At 57.8% G+C, this 24928-nt stretch overlaps 1 protein-coding gene across 5 annotated transcripts; it reads left to right on the top strand.

Annotated features, from left to right (window-relative positions):
- Positions 1-514: 514 nt before the first annotated feature.
- Positions 515-14528, top strand: ADAR (adenosine deaminase RNA specific). Of its 5 annotated transcripts, none has more exons than XM_069949387.1 (15): positions 515-618; positions 6331-7448; positions 8015-8195; positions 8299-8432; positions 8782-8917; positions 8991-9211; positions 9452-9605; positions 11244-11415; positions 11543-11636; positions 11715-11834; positions 11991-12124; positions 12204-12386; positions 12763-12875; positions 12956-13080; positions 13185-14528. In XM_069949387.1, the coding sequence occupies exons 2-15, from the start codon at positions 6796-6798 to the stop codon at positions 13423-13425; spliced, it is 2661 nt and encodes an 886-aa protein (XP_069805488.1). In that variant the 5' UTR covers positions 515-618; positions 6331-6795; the 3' UTR covers positions 13426-14528. The 5 variants fall into 5 exon arrangements, with proteins under 5 accessions (XP_069805488.1, XP_069805489.1, XP_069805487.1 ...); XM_069949388.1 differs by having other exon boundaries at positions 527-614; XM_069949386.1 differs by lacking the exon at positions 515-618 and adding an exon at positions 4748-4892.
- The last annotated feature ends 10400 nt before the right edge of the window (positions 14529-24928 follow it).

A 24928-nucleotide genomic window follows, 5' to 3' on the forward strand; every position in this document is an offset into this window, starting at 1 on the left:
ATCCCAGCTGGGGGAAGACTTAAAGGTGGCCTAGGCTGGATGGAGAGAAAACAAAGGTGAAAGACTCTGATCAGAGAAGACGCCCCCTGTAAGTAACTGGATGTAACTGCACTCTGTTAAAGGGTTGTAGTAATGGTCGTGGTCGTGGTGTGGCTGTATTATGTAATGGTATCATTGGTGATATCTTTATAAAGTAACTACCGTATGTATTGGGGCTCTTAATACAGTGTGGGGGCACTTTCAGGGCATTATACTGTGTGTGGAGCTCCGATTCTGATAACGCTGGGTTGGGTGGGGGGGTGCCAAAAAGGGAAGGGGGGGGGCCACTCTTGAGGTTAAGACGGCCCTGACTGGAATTGAGAAGCACTGGTGTTAACGCTGCAGTCCTAGAACAGAGCAGTTCTAGTCTCTACCACGAGAGGTCACTAGCAGCTCTGTCTGTCAGTGCGCATGTGTGCTGGCCAAAGTCGGCAGTTATTGCTGCGTGACGTCATTAGCCGCAGACCTCGGATCTTTGGTGTCTTAGATTTGCCCCGGAAGCGGAAACCAACCGACCGGAAACAGTGCCGTGTGTGGAGAGAAGGTGGGAAGCTGCCGGGCGCCGCAACCACGGGGTCGGTGAGTGTGGAGAGGGCGCGGGGGAGGCGCAGTCATTGCCGTGTGTACTGAGCAGCGGGGGAGCGGCGTGCCGGCCGGGAGCGGCCCGGGGACCATGCTGCAGTGCCATTCCATTCATGGACTCGGCCGCCATTGTTCGGTCATGTGATGTGAGGAGCTCTGTGCGCGGCCTATTGTCTGTATGGAGGTCGTGTGCGGGGATCCCCCCATGTATGACTATATAACAGTGTGCGGGGATCCCCTCATGTATGACTATATAACAGTGTGCTGGGCCCCTGATCCCCTCATGTATGACTATATAACAGTGTGTGGCCCCTGATCCCCTCATGTATGACTATATAACAGTGTGTGTGGCCCCTGATCCCCTCATGTATGACTATATAACAGTGCGGGGCCCCTGATCCCCTCATGTATGACTATATAACAGTGTGCTGGTCCCTGATCCCCTCATGTATGACTATATAACAGTGTGCGGGGCCCCTGATCCCCTCATGTATGACTATATAACAGTGCGGGGCCCCTGATCCCCCTCATGTATGACTATATAACAGTGTGTGGGGCCCCTGATCCCCTCATGTATGACTATATAACAGTGCGGGGCCCCTGATCCCCTCATGTATGACTATATAACAGTGTGTGGGGCCCCTGATCCCCTTATGTATGACTATATAACAGTTTACGGGGCCCCTGATCCCCTCATGTATGACTATATAACAGTGTGTGGCCCCTGATCCCCTCATGTATGACTATATAACAGTGTGCGGGGATCCCCTCATGTATGACTATATAACAGTGTGCGGGGCCCCTGATCCCCTCATGTATGACTATATAACAGTGTGCGGGGATCCCCTCATGTATGACTATATAACAGTGTGCTGGGCCCCTGATCCCCTCATGTATGACTATATAACAGTGTGCGGGGATCCCCTCATGTATGACTATATAACAGTGTGCGGGGATCCCCTCATGTATGACTATATAACAGTGTGTGTGGCCCCTGATCTCCCCCATGTATGACTATATAACAGTGTGCGGGGCCCCTGATCCCCTCATGTATGACTATATAACAGTGCGGGGCCCCTGATCCCCTCATGTATGACTATATAACAGTGTGTGTGGCCCCTGATCCCCTCATGTATGACTATATAACAGTGTGCGGGGCCCCTGATCCCCTCATGTATGACTATATAACGGTGTGCGGGGCCCCTGATCTCCTCATGTATGACTATATAACAGTGTGTGGGGCCCCTGATCTCCTCATGTATGACTATATAACAGTGTGTGTGGCCCCTGATCCCCCTCATGTATGACTATATAACAGTGTGCGGGGCCCCTGATCCCCTCATGTATGACTATATAACAGTGCGGGGCCCCTGATCCCCCCATGTATGACTATATAACAGTGTGTGGGGCCCCTGATCTCCTCATGTATGACTATATAACAGTGCGGGGCCCCTGATCCCCCTCATGTATGACTATATAACAGTGTGTGGGGCCCCTGATCCCCTCATGTATGACTATATAACAGTGTGTGGGGCCCCTGATCCCCTCATGTATGACTATATAACAGTGTGTGGGGCCCCTGATCCCCTCATGTATGACTATATAACAGTGTGTGGGGCCCCTGATCCCCTCATGTATGACTATATAACAGTGTGTGGCCCCTGATCACCTCATGTATGACTATATAACAGTGCGGGGCCCCTGATCCCCCTCATGTATGACTATATAACAGTGTGTGGGGCCCCTGATCACCTCATGTATGACTATATAACAGTGCGGGGCCCCTGATCCCCCTCATGTATGACTATATAACAGTGTGCGGGGATCCCCTCATGTATGACTATATAACAGTGTGTGGCCCCTGATCCCCTCATGTATGACTATATAACAGTGTGTGGGGCCCCTGATCACCTCATGTATGACTATATAACAGTGCGGGGCCCCTGATCCCCTCATGTATTACTATATAACAGTGTGTGGCCCCTGATCCCCTCATGTATGACTATATAACAGTGTGTGTGGCCCCTGATCCCCTCATGTATGACTATATAACAGTGCGGGGCCCCTGATCACCTCATGTATGACTATATAACAGTGTGTGTGGCCCCTGATCCCCTCATGTATGACTATATAACAGTGTGCGGTGATCCCCTCATGTATGACTATATAACAGTGTGTGTGGCCCCTGATCCCCTCATGTATGACTATATAACAGTGTGTGTGGCCCCTGATCCCCTCATGTATGACTATATAACAGTGTGTGGGGCCCCTGATCTCCCTCATGTATGACTATATAACAGTGCGGGGCCCCTGATCCCCCCCCCCCCCCCCTATGTATGACTATATAAAAGTGTGTGTGGCCCCTGATCCCCTCATGTATGACTATATAACAGTGTGTGTGGCCCCTGATCTCCTCATGTATGACTATATAACAGTGTGTGTGGCCCCTGATCCCCTCATGTATGACTATATAACAGTGCGTGGCCCCTGATCTCCCTCATGTATGACTATATAACAGTGTGTGGGGCCCCTGATCACCTCATGTATGACTATATAACAGTGTGCGGGGATCCCCTCATGTATGACTATATAACAGTGTGCGGGGCCCCTGATCTCCCTCATGTATGACTATATAACAGTGTGTGGCCGCTGATCCCCCTCATGTATGACTATATAACAGTGCGGGGCCCCTGATCCCCTCATGTATGACTATATAACAGTGTGTGGCCCCTGATCCCCCCATGTATGACTATATAACAGTGTGTGTGGCCCCTGATCCCCTCATGTATGACTATATAACAGTGTGTGGCCCCTGATCCCCTCATGTATGACTATATAACAGTGTGTGTGGCCCCTGATCCCCTCATGTATGACTATATAACAGTGCGGGGCCCCTGATCTCCCTCATGTATGACTATATAACAGTGTGTGGGGCCCCTGATCCCCTCATGTATGACTATATAACAGTGTGCGGGGCCCCTGATCCCCTCATGTATGACTATATAACGGTGTGCGGGGCCCCTGATCCCCTCATGTATGACTATATAACGGTGTGCGGGGCCCCTGATCCCCTCATGGATGACTATATAACGGTGTGCGGGGCCCCTGATCCCCTCATGGATGACTATATAACAGTGTGCGGGGCCCCTGATCCCCTCATGTATGACTATATAACAGTGTGCGGGGCCCCTGATCCCCTCATGTATGACTATATAACAGTTCTGATCACCTCATGTGTGGGCCCCTGAACCCCTTTCTTAGTTGCCCCAGTCATTATCCTGGTCAAAGAATGGCCCCCTGATCCGGTGTGGTGATTTCCTGCGGCCCCTTGTGTCATACTATGATAAGGCAACCACCTACTGTACACCCCAGACCTGGCTGACGGTGCAGTGTCGGGGGGCTCCCCCTCTGTAGACAGTGCTGTGTCAGAGAGGTCCCTTCTATAGCTGGTGCGGGGTTGTCGGCCCCGGTGCCCCCGTCTGGAGATGGTGCTGTGTCAGAGAGGTCCCCCTCCCTATAGCTGGTGCGGTGTTGTCGGCCCCGGTGCCCCCGTCTGCAGATGGTGCTGTGTCAGAGAGGTCCCTTCTATAGCTGGTGCGGAGTTGTTGGCCCCAGAGCCCCCGTCTGCAGATGGTGCTGTGTCAGAGAGGTCCCCCTCCCTATAGCTGGTGCGGTGTTGTCGGCCCCGGTGCCCCCCTCTGTAGACAGTGCTGTGTCAGAGAGGTCCCTTCTATAGCTGGTGCGGTGTTGTCGGCCCCAGAGCCCCCGTCTGCAGATGGTGCTGTGTCAGAGAGGTCCCTTCTATAGCTGGTGCGGTGTTGTCGGCCCCAGAGCCCCCGTCTGCAGATGGTGCTGTGTCAGAGAGGTCCCTTCTATAGCTGGTGCGGTGTTGTCGGCCCCAGAGCCCCCGTCTGCAGATGGTGCTGTGTCAGAGAGGTCCCTTCTATAGCTGGTGCAGTGTTGTTGGCCCCAGAGCCCCTGCTCTGTTCCTCCAGGATCCCTGAGCACAGATCACATTGCTCCCTTGTTGCCTCATTCAGCTTGATGCACGCTGTGGCCCCGCCCCTGGTGGCAGCTGATTGGCTGCAGGCCCCATTGTCTGTATAACGAGGAGGGGCGGAGCCAGCAGGGAAAGGAAACTGAAACTTTCCGGGCCGGAGCACGGCCCCCTCCACCCCTGTCCTGTCCCTGACTGCTCCCCGCTTGTCTGCCAAACACAGCTCCTCATGCCGGTCACTAACTCGTCTCACTGTGTCCCCCGCAGGAGAGAGGTAAGTGTCCAGCACACACTGAGCTCTGCTGCATCCACCCATAGGGATCAGGGCCGGAGCCAGGCAACAAACTCCTCACTTACACACAGTGCTACTTCCTTATTTAGCTGGGGGGAATAGCTGGCTGTGGATGGGGGATAGCTGGCTGTGGATGGGGGATAGCTGGCTGTAGAGATTTTGGGGGGGTGGGCGATAGCTGGCTGTAGAGATTGGGGACGGGAATGCGGATAGAGGGGGGGATAGCTGGCTGCGGATGGAGGGGGGCTGATAACAGAGAGCAGTAGCTCGGGCGGCCGCACATATTCTATGTTTGCCGATGGTTATTCCTGCTGCCTGCAGCTGATCAGTGACATCAGACATTGTGTACCTGACCGCCAGGAGCCAACCTGTGGCTGCCTTCAGCTGTGTGGCATGATGGGAGTTGTAGTTCACACAGGGGGAGGTGCATTACTAGTATAAGCCAGCAGAGATCTATTATTAGAGGGTTGTAGTTGGTGGCTGGATGCAGCAGAGCCGGTCGGGTTGTAGTTGGTGGCTGGATGCAGCAGAGCCGGTCGGGTTGTAGTTGGTGGCTGGATGCAGCAGAGCCGGTCGGGTTGTAGTTGGTTGCTGGATGCAGCAAAGATCTATTATTAGAGGGTTGTGACTGGATGTAGCGGTCGGGTTGTAGTTAGTGGCTGAATGCAGCAGAGGTGGTCGGGTTGTAGTTAGTGACTGGATGCAGCAGAGGTGGTCGGGTTGTAGTTAGTGACTGGATGCAGCAGAGGTGGTTGGGTTGTAGTTATTGGCTGGATTCAGCAGAGGTGGTTGGGTTGTAGTTATTGGCTGGATTCAGCAGAGGTGGTTGGGTTGTAGTTATTGGCTGGATTCAGCAGAGGCGGTCGGGTTGTAGTGTGTGGCTGAACGCAGCAGAGGTGGTTGGGTTGTAGTTATTGGCTGGATTCAGCAGAGGCGGTCGGGTTGTAGTTGGTGGTTGGATGCAGCAGAGCCGGTCGGGTTGTAGTGTGTGGCTGAATGCAGCAGAGGTGGTCGGGTTGTAGTTGGTGGTTGGATGCAGCAGAGCCGGTCGGGTTGTAGTGTGTGGCTGAATGCAGCAGAGGTGGTTGGATGCAGCAGAGCCGGTCGGGTTGTAGTGTGTGGCTGAATGCAGCAGAGGTGGTCGGGTTGTAGTTGGTGGTTGGATGCAGCAGAGCCGGTCGGGTTGTAGTGTGTGGCTGGATGCAGCAGAGCCGGTTGGGTTGTCAGCAGGCTGCAGTGTGATCTGACGTTGTGTTCTCTCGGCAGGGCCGGCCACCTGCATGAGTGGCGATCACTGCTCCTTCCTCATCGCTCCTTGTGCACACTGGCAATGAACGCGAGCTGGTACCCCGGGCATCACCCATCACCCCACTGCTTCACCCCTAACCCTGTCTCTCTCATTAACCCTTTCCCATCACAGGAGCAGCAGGATCTACGAGAACAGCAGCGAGCGTTTCTCCTAAGCAGTCAGCCGGACTCGTATCATCATCATCCTCACCAGCGCGGCACCTGGAGCTCTTACCGTCCTCCCCCGAGGCACTACAACTCCCAAAAGCCCCCCCTGCGTCCTCCCGTAGCCCGCCCACCCCCCACCTGTCCTGACAGCAGTGCCCACCACCTGACCAAGGCTTTCCAGCGTCTGGCCGTGTCGCAAACTCCCCTAGGTGACACTTTACTGCAGCAGTTCAGTGCCCTCCGGGAAGGCGACCACCTGACCGCCATCGCCCTCGCTAAGAGGTTACGGGTGGAGAAGAAGCTTGTGAATCACCATCTGTATCAGCTAGAGCGCCGCCGCCTGCTGTATAAGGAGGAAGGCACCCCACCCAAGTGGAGGCTATCGAGACCCCAGACCACCCAACCCGAGGAGCTGCCCACCCCTGAAGACATGGCAGAGACCAAGGAGAAGCTGTGCGAGTACCTGTACCAGTCCCCGGCCTCCACCCCCGCTAATATCCGCAAGGCGCTGGGCCTCTCCCGCCTGAACGAGGTGACGCAACTCCTCAACACCCTGGAGAAGCAGGGTGACGTCTGCCGCCAGGGCAGTAGCAAGTGGTCGCTGACTGACAAGAAGCACGAGCGCATGTTCATCAAGAAGAGGGCAGCTGAGATCCACGAGAACGAGCAGGCCGGCCTCACCGAGCAGTATGAGCCGCCGCAGCCGCTCGCCAACTCAGAGAATGGCCAGCAGGGGGCCGCGCCGGAGGTCTGCCCCCTCATCCCTGAGGTGAAGGAGGACGCCGACATGACCAGCGAGGAGCCGCCTGCGAAGCGCATGAAGGACATGTCGGCCGACTACGAGAATGGCCGATGGGCCATGGATGTGGTCACAGACAAAGATGAGGGGCTCGGCAACATGGACGAACAGTCGGGAGCGGTACAGAGCTTCTATGAGCCCCCCAAGGAGTGCTCCCGCCTGGACAAGCTGCTGGCCTGTCAGGCCAAGAACCCCATCAGCGGCCTGCTGGAATTCACTCACTTCTTCTCACTGCAGTGCGACTTTGTGCTCCTGGACCAGAGCGGACCCTCACATGACCCCCGGTAAGGCTGCAATGTAGCACTACAGGTCCCAGCAACCCCTACACACAGAAAAGGGAATGACTGCTGATTGTAGTATGGGAACAAACAAATGAGAGGGGCCCTGGGGGGGGGGATTCAATATAAGAGGGGCCCCACAATCAGTCAGGCCCTGGGGGGGGGGGGGGGGGCGGGATACAATATAAGAGGGGCCGGGGAGGGGGGTGAATACAATATAAGAGGGCCCCGGGGGGGTACAATGTAAGTGGGGCCCCACAATCGGTCAGACCCTGGGGGGGGGATACAATATAAGAGGGGCCCCACAATCAGCCAGACCCTGGCGGGGATACAATGGGGGGCCCTGGCGTTGAGGAGTACGATGTAAAAGGGGCCCTGGCAGGAGGGGTACGATGTAAGAGGGGCCCTGGCGGGAAGGGTACAGTGTGAGAGGCCTTGGCAGGAGAGGATACAGCATAAGAGGGGCCCCACAATCAGCCAGACCCTGGGGGGGGATACAGTATGAGGGGCCCTCAGAATTGTTAAGTCTTTGGGGGATACAGTCTACATTCTCTTGATTGCATCTCTCACAGGTTTAAGATCCAGGCGGTGATTGATGGCCGCCGCTTCCCTGAGGCTGAAGCCAGCAGCAAGAAGACAGCGAAGAAGGAGGCAGCCTCCCTGGCCCTGCGCATCCTCCTGCGTGAGGAGCAAGGGGGGACCCAGGATGAGGTCATGGCAGAGCAAACCATTGCTGACACCCCCGAGGATGTGGTGAGTGAGAGAACACTGGGCACATGACACTATATAGGGGTATAGTGGCAATGCACCCTGTCTGATATCACAGCTCTCATCTCTCCTGTTCTGCTTCTTCCAGCAGAAGAGTGCCCCCACAGCCCCGCTCATCGGGGGCAAGAATCCAATCAGCATCCTAATGGAGCACAGCCAGAAATCCGGCAACCTGTGCGAGTTCCATCTGGTGAGCCAGGAAGGACCCCCGCACGACCCAAAGTAAGTGTAACCTGTGGGAAGACTACAACTTCCATCAGGCATGGTGATGGGTGGAGATGTGCCCCACAGGTCGCTCAGGGGGGGATGGAAGGTGGAGATGTGCCCCACAGGTCGCTCGGGGGAGGATAAGTGTAAATGTGTCTCAGGAGGATGGGAGTTGCCTCAGGTCGGTCAGTGGAGGATAGGAGTTATAGATTTGTCCCAGGGGAGGATGGGAGTTGGGGGGTAGAGAGCGTGCAGTGTAATGTAAACATTGCCTTCTAGTTGGCTGAGGTCAGTCACTTGACACAGGCACAGAGCGGGGGTCACCACCTGAAGCTATTGCTGATGTCACCTGTCGTCCCCACAGATTCACCTACTTAGTGAAGATCGGCAGCCAGGAGTTCCCTTCTGTGGTTGCCAACAGCAAGAAGATGGCAAAACAAATGGCGGCTGAGGCGGCAGTGAAACAACTGCTGGCAGACAACCAGCTGCAGCCTGAGAAGGTGAGGAGGGGGTCGGGCAGCATGACTGATGCCCCAGGGGGCAGCCACCTCTTATAGTAACTCTGTTCTGTAGTTGCAGCCGGAGCCGGTGCCTGAGGTGGTGAACACAGAGTACCCCCCGGTCCCCGAGCTCTCCATGGAGGATCTGAAGATGGCTCAGCAGTCTGGTGTTGGAGACTTCATCAAGTATCTTAACGCCAACCCCGTCAGCGGCCTCCTGGAGTATTCCCGCGCCAAGGGCTTTGCAGCCGAGTTCAAGATGGTCAATCAGACTGGACCCCCACACGATCCAAAGTAAGACTACAGGGCGAGGGTCTCCAGCTGTGGTAAAACTACATCTCCCAGCATGCCGTGTTGAGCCACGCTAGATCATGTAATATGGAGACAGAATGGTGCCTGGGTCACACAGTCTTAGGGCATGCTGGGAGTTGTAGTACTGCTACAGTCTGGGGGGTCTTGTCTGGACTACAATGGCTGCCCATGTGTATTCTCTTCTGCTAACACCATTAACATTGATCTTTTGTCGTCTTTTAGATTTGTGTTCCAAGCCAAAGTCGGGGGTCGGTGGTTCCCCCCAGTCACCGCGTCCAATAAGAAACAAGCCAAGGCCGAGGCAGCAGATGCCGCCCTGAGGGTCCTGATTGGGGAGGCAGAGAAAGCCATCCGGGAGGGAGACAGCTTGACGGAGGTGAGAGCCCGGGGGCGACATGATACCTGGTCATTCAATAGTCTCCAAATAACTGGATCCGGGAGCGACCGGACACCAGATCCGCAGAACATGATCCCACCAGCCGCGATACTCTGCACAGGCTAATGGGGTCACTGCTTCTAGACGTGCTGTATCCAGGCGTCAGCTCCTGAGCGGAGGACACCGGCAGATGGCTGGAGTTGTAGTACATGGCTGCTGCTTCTCACAGCTGGGGGTTTGTTACTGTGTTTTGGGGTAGACAGTCCATGTAGTGTAGTACATACTGATACATTGTGATGCCATGTTCTCATTTTGTGCAGGAATGAGATCTTGTAGACATTGGGGAGAGACACTGGTAACGCCCTCACCCCAGGAGTGGCGAGTTTGGGGATAGCAGCACCCTTAGAGTGTGTGTGTGTGTGTGGGGGGGGGGGGCAGCTCCCCTGAGGAGTGGGGTGTAGGGGGGTAGCGGCTCCCCTGAGGAGTGGAATGTGTGTGTGGGGGGGGGTAGCGGCTCCCCTGAGGAGCGGCGTGTGGGGGTAGCGGCTCCCCTGAGGAGTGGTGTGGTGGGGGGTAGCGGCTCCCCTGAGGAGTGATGTGGGGGGGGGGGGTGTAGCGGCTCCCCTGAGGAGTGGTGGTGGTGGTGGTGGGGGGGGTAGCGGCTCCCCTGAGGAGTGGGGGGGGGTAGCGGCTCCCCTGAGGAGTTGGGGGGGGGGGGTAGCAGCTCCCCTGAGGAGTGGGGGGGGGGTAGCAGCTCCCGTGGGGGGGGGGGGGGGGGGTAGCGGCTCCCTTGAGGATTGGTGGGGGGTAGCGGCTCCCCTGAGGAGTGATGTGATGTGGGGGGGGGGGGGGGTAGCGGCTCCCCTGAGGAGTGTGTGTGTGTGTGTGTGTGGGGGGGGGTTAGCGGCTCCCCTGAGGAGTGGGGGGGAGGTAGCGGCTCCCTTGAGGAGTGGTGGCGGGTAGCGGCTCCCCTGAGGAGTGATGTGGGGGGGGCGGGGGTAGCGGCTCCCCTGAGGAGTGTGTGTATGTGTGGGGTGGGGGGGGGTTAGCGGCTCCCCTGAGGAGTGCGGTGTGGGGGGGTAGCGGCTCCCGTGGGGTGTGGGGGGGTAGTGGCTCCCCTGAGGAGTGTGTGTGTGTGTGGGGTGGGGGGGGGGGTTAGCGGCTCCCCTGAGGAGTGTGTGTGTGTGTGGGGTGGGGGGGGGTTAGCGGCTCCCCTGAGGAGTGGGGGGGGTAGCGGCTCCCCTGAGGAGTGGGGGGGGGGTAGAGGCTCCCCTGAGGAGTGCGGTGTGGGGGGGTAGCGGCTCCCGTGGGGTGTGGGGGGTAGCGGCTCCCCTGAGGAGTGTGTGTGTGTGTGTGTGTGGGGTGGGGGGGGGGGGTTAGCGGCTCCCCTGAGGGGTGGGGGGGGGGTTAGCGGCTCCCCTGAGGAGTGGGGGGGGGGGGTAGCGGCTCCCCTGAGGAGTGGGGGGGGGTAGCGGCTCCCCTGAGGAGTGCGGTGTGGGGGGGGTAGCGGCTCCCGTGGGGTGTGGGGGGTAGCGGCTCCCCTGAGGAGTGTTTTTTTTGGGAGTAGCGTCCCCTAGGAATGTTGCATGTCTAGGTATTGCCTCCTCTGTAAGCGTTTCATGGTTTTGTTGTCCGCAGCTCCCGGTCACCGGCAGCACCTTCCACGACCAGATCGCCATGCTCAGTCACCACAAGTTCAATAGCCTGACGGCGCGAATCCAGAACAGCCTGCTGGGTAGGAAGATCCTGGCAGCCATAATTATGAAGCGGAACAGCGAGGACCTGGGCGCTGTCGTCAGTATCGGCACCGGTGAGTGTGGCGCGGCCTGTAGTGGGGGGTCTGCAGACTTTGGTGGGGGTGGATGGGGTTTGCAGTCTGTATTGGGGTGGGGGGTCCGGTCCACAGCCAGCATCTTCTGATCGCTTTGTGTCCCCAGGGAACCGCTGTGTGAAGGGCGAGGAGCTGAGTCTGCACGGGGAGACGGTCAATGACTGCCACGCTGAGATCATCGCCCGCAGGGGCTTCATCAGGTCAGTGCTGGGAGCTGTAGTCTCGACAGGGCCGGTGCCTGGATAGGACTCGGGTGACTTTCTCCTCTGTGTCCACAGGTTCCTGTACGATCAGCTGATGAAGTACAATCCAGACTCCCCAGACGACAGTATATTCGAAGAATCTGAGGGGGTGATGCTGAGGATTCGCCCCGGGGTCACCTTCCACCTCTATATCAGGTAATCTACGACTCCTCCCATCAGATGGGATAATATGGTCGCAGGGGCCGTGAGATGGTATATACAGGAGCCACTGTCTCCTCTAGGGTTGGTGACGCCATCTGATCATATACATAGAAGCCTATGACGTATACTAAGAGCCCTGTCTCGTTGCAGTACTGCCCCCTGTGGAGATGGGGCGCTCTTCGACAAGTCGTGCAGCGACCAACCCTGTGCAGAGGGAGACAAGCAGCATTACCCCATCTTCGAGAACCCCAAACAAGGAAAGCTGCGAACCAAAGTGGAGAACGGTGAGTGTGCTGGGCGCGGCAGGGAAACCTCTCCTCCCATGATTGTGCGGTCATGTGACCTGTACCCTTGTGTCCACAGGTGAGGGCACTATTCCTGTGGAGTCCAGCGACATTGTCCCTACATGGGACGGGATCCAGCACGGTGAGAGACTCCGCACCATGTCCTGCAGCGACAAGATCCTGCGCTGGAACGTGCTGGGGCTGCAGGGCGCCGTCCTGTCGCATTTCATCGAGCCGGTGTACCTCAGCTCCGTCACTCTCGGTAAGACTGCAGGATAGCGGTTACACACAGATGCTCTGCTACATCCTGGGAATGCTGTGGCAGCACATAGACAGCAGGTGGCAGCACATGAATCCATGAGTGATTTCCATCTATTCTCACATCCAGAGCTGCATTCACACTTCTGCTTCTTGACCCCTCACATTGCATCACATTGGTATCTGGTGTAAGTTCTAAATCTCCATCACACGAGTGAATGTTCTGTCTGGACCAGAAATATGAATGCAGCTCTGGAGCATCTGTACACGTGATGCCGCAGGTTCCCAGCGACACTATAGGATGATTGTGACCCCCACTTGAGACTTTCTGGAGGTGGAGCTCCCCTTTAAGTAAATCTCTCCCAATATCTGTGTTTCAGGATACCTGTTCAGCAAGGGTCACCTGACCCGGGCGATCTGCTGCCGGATGGCTAGGGATGGAGACTCCTTCCAGAAGCAGCTGCCGGATCTCTATGTGATCAATCACCCGGAGGTAAGAGTCTCCTGGATCTAGCAGCCTCTCGCCTCATGCTGTGCCCCCGCCATTCGGTAACCTGAGATTTTTTTTTGCAGGTTGGCCGGGTCAGTGTGTACGACTCCCACCGGCAGACTGGGAAGACAAAGGAGTCCAGTGTGAACTGGTGCCTGGCGGACGAGGAGGTGGAAGTTCTGGATGGAACCAAGGGCAAAGTGGAAGGGTGAGTAAAATGTGCTGGTGATGTGCACGGACTCTGCCTCCCTGCCTCCTGCACAGACTCCGCCTCCTTTCTGACTCCCACCTCCTGCCCTTCTGTGTTCTCAGGTCCCGACTTGAAGTTTCCCGCGTCTCCAAGCTCCACATGTTTGTCTTGTTCCAGAACCTTTGTGTTCTGCGCAACCGCCAAGACCTCCTGCCGTACACCACCTACAGCGAGGTCAAAGCCGCCGCCAGCTACTACCAGGAAGCCAAGGGACAGTTCTTTAAAGCTCTGCAGGCGATGGGATACGGCAACTGGATCAGCAAACCGCAGGAGGAGAAGAGCTTCAACCTCGCCACAAATTAACCCCCCACCATTTTTATGATTTTTTTTTTTTTTTTTTTTTCAGGCGCTGTTTTTGTTTTTGTAACGGAATGTCACTAGGTCTGCACTGAGGGGGGTGGGGGGCGAGGGGCGACCCCAGCGCCAATCTACTCCACCCCGCCTGTCCGCCATGTCGTGTGTAGTATAGATCCCTCTGTCTTTTCAGTTTACCCCTTAGTTGTCTTCTCTGGTCGTACAGTAAATAAATTTGGAGTTTTTCGATGCCACGAGGTGGCAGATGGCCGGTGTATGACCCCACTGGCGCCCCCTGTGGCCTGAAAATTGTCCCGTCACCTGTTGTCAGAATGGTCATGAAATTTCCCCGTATAAATATATCTAGCACGCGAGGGGTTCACCCTGGCCCTTCCCCCACCCATTAACTATCCATTTAGTAGGGAAGCGCGTGCCTTATAGTGTCCCAGCCGCCATGTTGCTGGGTTCCTGCGAGGCTCTGGGGGGGGAGGGGGGGGAGCACAGACCTGGTTTTCTTTTAGTGTTTGCTATCAGATCTTTTTTATATAGTTAGTTTTTTTGCATTCTGAGGTTGTGCGGTCTCGTAGAGTCTTTTGGTTCCAGTGCATGTCTGACTGCTGCCGCTTCCTGTAAATGCAGACGCCGTTCTCTGTTAGATTCGTAGTCAGACATCGGCCGCTGTAACATTCGCCAGTTTGGTTTTTTTTTTTTAAATTTCCTTTTTTTGTAGAAACATTCCACTTAGACACCCCCCCCCCCCCCAAACTGGATTGTGTCCTCCTCCCAGGTGTCAGGATCTTTTTCTAACTCCCGTGTACAGAGCTCCACCCTCCACCGCCGCTTTGCGTGTTTTTCCTGTGTCGTCGTAGACATTGGAGTTGCATGATCCTGGAGTTTTTCTTTTTTTCTTTTTAAGTTTTAATTGTTCCTGTAGGTCGGTTTTCAGGCTCTCAAAGACGCGGCCAGACTGACGGTGAATCACCGCGGCTGGAGAACGCCAAATCTGCGCTGTGTCTGATCTTTGTAAGACGTACCTGGTCTCGAAACCAATGGAGATATATATTGATATATAAATTAAAGTGACACAATAAAGAATGTTAAATCCGGTCAGACATTTTGCTTTCTTATTTGGGGGGGCTTACTTGTGATGTCACACAATCCTATAATGCCCTGACAGCTGCAGTACCCCTCTGAGCCTGAAGGTGGTGCTGTGTACTGTCTGACAGCTGCAGTACCTCTCTGATCCTGAAGGTGGTGCTGTGTACTGTCTGACAGCTGCAGTACCTCTCTGATCCTGAAGGTGGTGCTGTGTACTGTCTGACAGCTGCAGTACCTCTCTGATCCTGAAGGTGGTGCTGTGTACTGTCTGACAGCTGCAGTACCCTCTGAGCCTGAAGGTGGTGCTGTGTACTGTCTGACAGCTGCAGTACCTCTCTGATCCTGAAGGTGGTGCTGTGTACTGTCTGACAGCTGCAGTACCTCTCTGATCCTGAAGGTGGTGCTGTGTACTGTCTGACAGCTGCAGTACCTCTCTGATCCTGAAGGTGGTGCTGTGTACTGTCTGACAGCTGCAGTACCTCTCTGATCCTGAAGGTGGTGCTGTGTACTGTCTGACAGCTGCAGTACCTCTGATCCTGAAGGTGGTGCTGTGTACTGTCTGACAGCTGCAGTACCTCTCTGAGCCTGAAGGTGGTGCTGTGTACTGTCTGACAGCTGCAGTACCCTCTGAGCCTGAGGGTGGTGCTGTGTACTGAGAAATACGTGATCAGTTTCCCATCATGGCTCCTCCCCCTTGTTGGCCCCTCCCATTTGATCTGCAGGCACCTGATCTCATTGTGGATTGGTTCTCCTAGCTTATCCTACTGGCTGATACCTATGCAGAGCTGCAGTATAAAGCATGGGGGAGCAGCAGTCAGGACGGCCCTGACCTCAGGGACGATACATTCTGATGCGGCTGCTGGAATCCACTGGAACTTTTGCGTGCGGATTCCGTAGTGTGAAGCCTCCCTTACAGGGATCATCCACAATCAGAACAACATGGCAGGTTTTCTTCTATAAATGGCGCCACTCTTGTCCTCGGGTTGTGTGCGGTGTTACAACATGACTCCATTTACATCAATGGAACTGAGCTGCTAAACGGCAGAGGATAAAGGTGGCGCTGTTTCTGGAAGAAGTCAACTATGAATAACCGGCCCAGGAGAGTTGTCATAGGAGCAAATAAGTAATGCGTAGGCCATGTGACTTCCCTCTGGATAAGACAAGCAGAAGCCGGACATATAGCGTATGGCTACAAGGCCTGGATACAGATGCTGGGTGTGTGGTTGGGCTTGGTACTGCAGCTCCATTCCCTACAGCACTGGAAGTGGTGAGATGTGCTGCGGGTGCAGAGCTTTTCACCCTCAGTCTCTGCCTCTGCTGCGGCCATCATGTTATAGAGCTGAGCGGAGTGAGATGTTAAGTGTGTATGTGTGTGTATATATATATATATATATACACCCCCCCCCCCCCATCCGCTGGGCTCCTTCTGCTCTATAACATGGTGGCGACAGCTTCCGGAGCATTCTCATGGTGAAGGGTTCCCCTTTAAGTCCAACATTGCACCAGTTCATGATAAGTCTTTAAAGGGGTACTCCGGGCAAATGACATCATTGAACACTGCACTTACAAAGGAACCTTCTATAACCTTGCCATTTACCCTCAGTGGGGCAGCTGTAATGTTACCCGATTTTCCAAAGAATCAAAGTCCCACAGGAAGTTCTGTAGTTCAGGAAGAAGGAAACACATCACGTCTCATTGCTGTTCCACAGCTGCCATATTGAGAAGTGATGTATTTCCTCTCTGTCACAGGAAAACCCGCTCCTCAACACATCCTCTGCCCGCCCCACTCCTTCTGCCCGCTCCTCAACACATCCTCTGCCCGCCCCACTCCTCCTGCCCGCTCCTCAACACATCCTCTGCCCGCCCCACTCCTTCTGCCCGCTCCTCAACACATCCTCTGCCCGCCCCACTCCTCCTGCCCGCTCCTCAACACATCCTCTGCCCGCCCCACTCCTCCTGCCCGCTCCTCAACACATCCTCTGCCCGCCCCACTCCTCCTGCCCGCTCCTCAACACATCCTCTGCCCGCCCCACTCCTCCTGCCCGCTCCTCAACACATCCTCTGCCCGCCCCACTCCTCCTCTGCCCGCCCCTCAACACATCCTCTGCCCGCCCCTCAACACATCCTCTGCCCGCCCCTCAACACATCCTCTGACCGCCCCTCAACACATCCTCTGACCGCCCCTCAACACATCCTCTGCCCACCCCACTCCTCCTCTGCCCGCCCCTCAACACATCCTCTGCCCACCCCTCTCCTCCTCTGCCCGCCCCTCAACACATCCTCTGCCCACCCCTCTCCTCCTCTGCCCCTCAACACATCCTCTGCCCACCCCACTCCTCCTCTGCCCGCCCCTCAACACATCCTCTGCCCGCCCCACTTCTCCTCTGCCCGCCCCTCAACACATCCTCTGCCCGCCCCACTTCTCCTCTGCCCGCCCCTCAACACATCCTCTGCCCGCCCCACTCCTCCTCTGCCCGCCCCTCAACACATCCTCTGATCGCCCCACTTCTCCTCTGCCCGCCCCTCAACACATCCTCTGCCCGCCCCACTACTCCTCTGCCCGCCCCACTCCTCCTCTGCCCGCCCCACTCCTCCTCTGCCCGCCCCTCAACACATCCTCTGCCCGCCCCTCAACACATCCTCTGCCCGCCCCTCAACACATCCTCTGCCCGCCCCTCAACACATCCTCTGCCCGCCCCTCAACACATCCTCTGCCCGCCCCTCAACACATCCTCTGACCGCCCCTCAACACATCCTCTGCCCGCCCCTCAACACATCCTCTGCCCGCCCCACTCATCCTCTGCCTGCCCCTCAACACATCCTCTGCCCGCCCCACTTCTCCTCTGCCCGCCCCTCAACACATCCTCTGCCCGCCCCTCAACACATCCTCTGCCCGCCCTACTCCTCCTCTGCCCACCCTACTCCTCCTCTGCCCGCCCCACTCCTCCTCTGCCCGCCCCACTCCTCCTCTGCCCGCCCCACTCCTCCTCTGCCCGCCCCACTCCTCCTCTGCCCGCCCCACTCCTCCTCTGCCCGCCCCACTCCTCCTTTGCCCGCCCCACTCCTCCTCTGCCCCCCCCTCAACACATCCTCTGCCCGCCCCTCAACACATCCTCTGCCCGCCCCACTCCTCCTCTGCCCGCCCCTCAACACATCCTCTGCCCGCCCCTCAACACATCCTCTGCCCGCCCCTCAACACATCCTCTGCCCGCCCCTCAACACATCCTCTGCCCGCCCCACTCCTCTGCCCACCCTACTCCTCCTCTGCCCGCCCCACTCCTCCTCTGCCCGCCCCACTCCTCCTCTGCCCGCCCCACTCCTCCTCTGCCCGCCCCACTCCTCCTTTGCCCGCCCCACTCCTCCTTTGCCCGCCCCACTCCTCCTCTGCCCGCCCCTCAACACATCCTCTGCCCGCCCCTCAACACATCCTCTGCCCGCCCCTCAACACATCCTCTGCCCGCCCCACTCCTCCTCTGCCCGCCCCTCAACACATCCTCTGCCCGCCCCACTCCTCCTCTGCCCGCCCCTCAACACGTCCTCTGCCCACCCCTCTCCTCCTCTGCCCGCCCCTCAACACATCCTCTGCCCACCCCTCTCCTCCTCTGCCCCTCAACACATCCTCTGCCCACCCCACTCCTCCTCTGCCCGCCCCTCAACACATCCTCTGCCCGCCCCACTTCTCCTCTGCCCGCCCCTCAACACATCCTCTGCCCGCCCCACTCCTCCTCTGCCCGCCCCTCAACACATCCTCTGATCGCCCCACTTCTCCTCTGCCCGCCCCTCAACACATTCTCTGCCCGCCCCACTACTCCTCTGCCCGCCCCACTCCTCCTCTGCCCGCCCCACTCCTCCTCTGCCCGCCCCTCAACACATCCTCTGCCCGCCCCTCAACACATCCTCTGCCCGCCCCTCAACACATCCTCTGCCCGCCCCTCAACACATCCTCTGCCCGCCCCTCAACACATCCTCTGACCGCCCCTCAACACATCCTCTGACCGCCCCTCAACACATCCTCTGGCCGCCTCACTCATCCTCTGCCCGCCCCACTCCTCCTCTGCCCCTCAACACATCCTCTGCCCGCCCCTCAACACATCCTCTGCCCGCCCCACTCCTCCTCTGCCCGCCCCTCAACACATCCTCTGCCCGCCCCTCAACACATCCTCTGCCTGCCCCACTCCTCCTCTGCCTGCCCCTCAACACATCCTCTGCCCGCCCCTCAACACATCCTCTGCCCGCCCCACTCCTCCTCTGCCTGCCCCTCAACACATCCTCTGCCCGCCCCTCAACACATACTCTGCCCGCCCTACTCCTCCTCTGCCCGCCCCACTCCTCCTTTGCCCGCCCCACTCCTCCTTTGCCCGCCCCACTCCTCCTCTGCCCGCCCCTCAACACATCCTCTGCCCGCCCCTCAACACATCCTCTGCCCGCCCCACTCCTCCTCTGCCCGCCCATCAACACATCCTCTGCCCGCCCCACTTCTCCTCTGCCCGCCCCTCAACACATCCTCTGCCCGCCCCTCAACACATCCTCTGCCCGCCCCACTCCTCTGCCCGCCCTACTCCTCCTCTGCCCGCCCTACTCCTCCTCTGCCCGCCCCACTCCTCCTCTGCCCGCCCCACTCCTCCTCTGCCCGCCCCACTCCTCCTTTGCCCGCCCCACTCCTCCTCTGCCCGCCCCACTCCTCCTCTGCCCGCCCCACTCCTCCTCTGCCCGCCCCACTCCTCCTCTGCCCGCCCCACTCCTCCTCTGCCCACCCCTCAACACATCCTCTGCCCGCCCCACTCCTCCTCTGCCCACCCCTCAACACATCCTCTGCCTGCCCCACTCCTCCTCTGCCCCTCAACACATCCTCTGCCCGCTCCACTCCTCCTCTGCCCCTCAACACATCCTCTGCCCCTCAACACATCCTCTGCCCGCCCCTTAACACATCCTCTGATCGCCCCACTTCTCCTCTGCCCGCCCCTCAACACATCCTCTGCCCGCCCCACTCCTCCTCTGCCTGCCCCACTCCTCCTCTGCCCGCCCCACTCCTCCTCTGCCCGCCCCTCAACACATCCTCTGCCCACCCCTCAACACATCCTCTGCCCGCCCCACTCCTTTTCTGCCCCTCAACACATCCTCTGCCCGCCCCACTCCTCCTCTGCCCGCCCCACAACACATCCTCTGATCGCCCCACTTCTCCTCTGCCCGCCCCTCAACACATCCTCTGCCCGCCCCACTCCTCCTCTGCCCGCCCTACTCCTCCTCTGCCCGCCCCACTCCTCCTCTGACCGCCCCTCAACACATCCTCTGACCGCCCCTCAACACATCCTCTGACCGCCCCTCAACACATCCTCTGACCGCCCCTCAACACATCCTCTGACCGCCCCTCAACACATCCTCTGACCGCCCCTCAACACATCCTCTGACCGCCCCTCAACACATACTCTGACCGCCCCTCAACACATACTCTGACCGCCCCTCAACACATACTCTGACCGCCCCTCAACACATCCTCTGACCGCCCCTCAACACATCCTCTGACCGCCCCTCAACACATCCTCTGACCGCCCCACTCCTCCTCTGCCCGCCCCACTCCTCCTCTGCCCGCCCCACTCCTCCTTTGCCCGCCCCACTCCTTCTCTGCCCGCCCCTCAACACATCCTCTGCCCGCCCCACTCCTCCTCTGCCCGCCCCTCAACACATCCTCTGCCCGCCCCTCAACACATCCTCTGCCCGCCCCACTTCTCCTCTGCCCGCCCCACTCCTCTGCCCGCCCTACTCCTCTGCCCGCCCCACTCCTCCTCTGCCCGCCCCCACTCCTCCTCTGCCCGCCCCACTCCTCCTCTGCCCGCCCCACTCCTCCTCTGCCCGCCCCATTCCTCCTCTGCCCGCCCCACTCCTCCTTTGCCCGCCCCACTCCTCCTCTGCCCGCCCCACTCCTCCTCTGCCCGCCCCACTCCTCCTCTGCCCGCCCGCCCCACTCCTCCTCTGCTTGCCCCACTCCTCCTCTGCCCGCCCCTCAACACATCCTCTGCCCGCCCCTCAACACATCCTCTGCCCGCCCCTCAACACATCCTCTGCCCGCCCCTCAACACATCCTCTGCCCGCCCCTCAACACATCCTCTGCCCGCCCCACTCCTCCTCTGCCCGCCCCACTCCTCCTCTGCCCGCCCCACTCCTCCTCTGCCCACCCCACTCCTCCTCTGCCCCTCAACACATCCTCTGCCCGCCCCACTCCTCCTCTGCCCGCCCCACTCCTCCTCTACCCGCCCCTTAACACATCCTCTGATCGCCCCACTTCTCCTCTGCCCGCCCCACTTCTCCTCTGCCCGCCCCTCAACACATCCTCTGCCCACCCCACTCCTCCTCTGCCCGCCCCACTCCTCCTCTGCCCGCCCCTCAACACATCCTCTGCCCACCCCTCTCCTCCTCTGCCCACCCCACTCCTCCTCTGCCCGCCCCTCAACACATCCTCTGCCCGCCCCTCAACACATCCTCTGCTCGCCCCACTCCTCCTCTGCCTGCCCCTCAACACATCCTCTGCCCGCCCCACTTCTCCTCTGCCCGCCCCTCAACACATCCTCTGCCCGCCCCACTCCTCCTCTGCCCGCCCCTCAACACAACCTCTGCCCGCCCCACTCCTCCTCTGCCCGCCCCTCAACACATCCTCTGACCGCCCCACTCCTCCTCTGCCTGCCCCACTCCTCCTCTGCCTGCCCCACTCCTCCTCTGCCTGCCCCACTCCTCCTCTGCCCGCCCCACTCCTCCTCTGCCCGCCCCTCAACACATCCTCTGACCGCCCCTCAACACATCCTCTGACCGCCCCTCAACACATCCTCTGCCCGCCCCCACTCCTCCTCTGCCCGCCCCTCAACACATCCTCTGCCCACCCCTCTCCTCCTCTGCCCGCCCCTCAACACATCCTCTTCCCGCCCCTCAACACATCCTCTTCCCGCCCCTCAACACATCCTCTGCCCGCCCCACTCCTCTGCCCGCCCTACTCCTCTGCCCGCCCCACTCCTCTGCCCGCCCTACTCCTCCTCTGCCCGCCCTACTCCTCCTCTGCCCGCCCTACTCCTCCTCCTCTGCCCGCCCCTCAACACCTCCTCTGCCCGCCCAGTTTTACAATACATACTATATTATCTGTCGGGCTCCTCTGCTTCTCAGTCGTTCTTGAGAAGACTGGCAGCTGCCTGCAGCATCAGATGTCACAGATCTAATAGGAGGCATTTGGCACCCTTTCAATGCCAGATGCCTGCTAGGAGATCACTGGTGTCTGATGCTACAGGATTCTTCTCCAGAAGAGGAGACCTCGGCAACCAGATTCAGCTATAACACATAGTCCATATATCTATTATATATAATATCTATCTCTCTCCTATCTAATATCTATAGCCTGCATAAGCACAACCACCATCATCAAGTATCAGCATGGCATGATGGTGGGGGTTGTATGTGTGTAAGCTGGAGTTGCACAGCTTCCAGAACTACTACTTCATCATCGTCTCTTGGACAAGATGCTGGTAGTAATTTTTTAAGCTGTGTATCTCCAGGTTGCACAACCACAACCCTCAGCATCATGCCATATTAATAGTAGACAACGGTGGCTGCAGTTTTTATTCACCCAATAAGGGGGCGGGGTTTTCAGTATTTCCCATTACTGCTTGTGTAGGGGACTAAGCTGGGCAGTGGGAGGGGAATAGCTGGAGGGAGGCGGGGAATAGAGGAGCTAGGGATGGGGGCGGGGCTGTGGCCATGTTTGTGGGTGGGAGGAGGAGGTGGGAGGTATACAGAGGCGGGCCAGGGGAGCAAAGCATTGTGGGGACTGTAGGAATATGCAGCACACAGACACTGGTCCACACAGGAAGCTGGAGCTGTAATCAGCAGCAACAGAGAAGAGTGCAGGGGGCAGCGAGGAAGAGGAGGCCAGTAACCATCCCCCAGTGTGTGAGGAGTTTAGATTTTACAGGGGGTGCCTGGAGTACTCCTTTAAATAAACCCATCAGACACAGATCTATGCATCACTAGGAGGCGCTCTATGAATCCTGGCTACACAGGATCTGGAGCTCTATCAGAACCTTCAGAGCTGCACTCACTATTCTGCTATTTACTGCACACAGTCAGGCAGCTCGGGGTGGGACAGGTCCTGAGTTCCTAGATGGCTGCAGGGGAGAGAGTACATTTCCTATAGGAGAAGTCCCTGATCCTGCTTAGAATGCAGGTGGAGTTCAGCTCTGAATCCTGTAAGTGCAGTCTTCTACACTTCTCCTCAGGCCATGTGGAGTATTAAAACTTCAAAGGGGTAGTTTACCCAAAAAAAGTTTACTTTCAAATAAACTGGAGCCCGTCTTCCAGTACTCATCAGCTGCTGTATGTCCTGCAGGAAGTGGTGTATTCTTTCCAGTCTGACACAGTGCTCTTTGCTGCCACCTTTGTCCATGTCAGGAACTGTCCAGAGCAGGAGAGGTTTTCTATGGGGATTTGCTGCTGCTTTGGACAGTTCCTGACATGGACAGAGGTGGCAGCAGAGCAGACTGGAGAGAATACACCACTTCCTGCAGGACATACAGCAGCTGTTGGTGCTGTTTCTGGAAGGAAGTAGCTGTTTTACTTATTTCTGGACAACCCCTTAAAGGGGAAGGAGGGGATGGCACTCACTTCCTGAGGGTGAACAAGAGGTCAGCGCCATCCTCTGCTCCCCGAGCAGCATCTTTAAAGGGGTTCTCCAGCGCTGCGAAAACATGGCCACCTTCTTCCAGAGACAGCACTGCTCTTATCTCCAGCTTGTGCAGGTTTTGCTGCTCAGTTCCATTCAAGTGAATGGAGCTTAATTGCAAAACGCACCTGAGCTGGAGACAAGAGTCGTGCTGTCTCTGAAAGAAAGTGGCCATGTTTTTGTAGCACTGGAGAACCCCTTTAAGTGTCCTGCGGTTTCCCAGAATCCCCGTTCCTCTGTGCACCAATAAAGTTTTGCTGAGACGTTTGATACAAACAATTGTTCCTTTTATGAGAGAACCTGCAGTGAAGAGCGCTCGCCCGACCCCTGAGGTCACATGTGGGGGGAGGGGCCCCGTTACAGAATAATGGCGAGTCGCGGGCGTAGCCATCAGTCCTGGGGTCACAGGAAGCGGGTGAGAGCCGGGTCACCCTGGACGGTGCAGAACTACTGGATCCAGACGGGTGGGGGGTGCTGCGGCTCTGACTAATGGGGGGGGGGGCACAATCCTACAGGAAGTGATCACTACTACACAGGACCCTGGCACAGAAGCACAGGTAAATCTCTGGTTGCTGGCAGTGAATGGAAGCATCGTCATAGGCAGAAGACTGGTGGAGGCAATGCTGATGTTTGTTACAGTGTATCAGCGCAGTCCAGACTGATTCACTGCAGAAACAACTACTGAGGGAGGCGGGACTGTTACAGGGGGTGGGGTTTAAATGTTTAGGGGGAGGGGCTTAAACATCTCAGGATTATGTTGCCAACAACGCAACCTCTGCCTTTAAGGATGTTTCCATTCACGGATGATGAGCCGTAACTTCTGCCCAGTTAGGCGGCTACCAACAGTGGATGACAACCAGATGGGACGACGGCCGCAGCCTGCAACAGCTCTGAGGGGTCACAGATCGGGTCCCATCACGAGACAGTACAGTGACCTGCGGCTCTGCAGGGTCACAGGTCAGTGGTCCCCATTATACAAGGCTGTACAGTGGCCCCTGACCTGCAGCTCTCCAGCTCTGAGGGGTCACAGGTCAATGGTCCCCATTATACAAGGCTGTACAGTGGCGCCTGACCTGCAGCTCTCCAGCTCTGATTGGTCACAGGTCGGAGGGCAGCTCTATGGGCCGCATCACGCGAGGTCATACAGTGGCCCCTGACTTGCGGCTCTCCAGCTCTGCAGGGTCACAGGTCAGAGGGCCCCATGAGTCGAGGTCGTACAGTGGCCCCTGACCTGTGGCTCTCCAGTTCGGAGGGCAGCTCTATGGGCCCCATGACACAAGGTTGTATAGTGGCCCCTGACCTGCGGCTCTCCAGCTCGGAGGGCAGCTCTATGGGCCCCATGACACGAGGTCGTATAGTGGCCCCTGACCTACGGCTCTCCAGCTCAGAGGGCAGCTCTATGAGCCCCATCACAACACGAGGTCGTACAGTGGCCCCTGACCTGTGGTTCTCCAGCTCAGAGGGGTCACAGGTCGGTGGGCCCCATCACGGGAGGTCGTACAGTGGCCCCTGACCTGCAGATCTCCAGCTCGGAGGGGTCACAGGTCGGTGGGCCCCATCACGGGAGGTCGTACAGTGGCCCCTGACATGCGGCTCTCCAGCTAGGAGGGGTCACAAGTCTGAGGGCAGCTCTATGGGCCCCATGACACGAGGTTGTACAGTGGCCCCTGACCTGCGGCTCTCCAGCTCGGAGGGGTCACAGGTCGGAGGGCAGCT

Source organism: Dendropsophus ebraccatus, chromosome 13 (genome assembly GCF_027789765.1).
Source record: "Dendropsophus ebraccatus isolate aDenEbr1 chromosome 13, aDenEbr1.pat, whole genome shotgun sequence".
In the NCBI taxonomy this organism is placed as follows: domain Eukaryota; kingdom Metazoa; phylum Chordata; class Amphibia; order Anura; family Hylidae; genus Dendropsophus; species Dendropsophus ebraccatus.

Coding starts and splice junctions, on each gene's coding strand:
- ADAR (XM_069949384.1), top strand. CDS start 6,241: ATGAACGCGAGCTGGTACCCCGGGCATCACCCATCACCCCACTGCTTC. Junction 11,416..11,542: donor TGTCGTCAGTATCGGCACCG/GTGAGTGTGGCG, acceptor TTGTGTCCCCAG/GGAACCGCTGTGTGAAGGGC. Junction 13,081..13,184: donor ACCAAGGGCAAAGTGGAAGG/GTGAGTAAAATG, acceptor CTGTGTTCTCAG/GTCCCGACTTGAAGTTTCCC.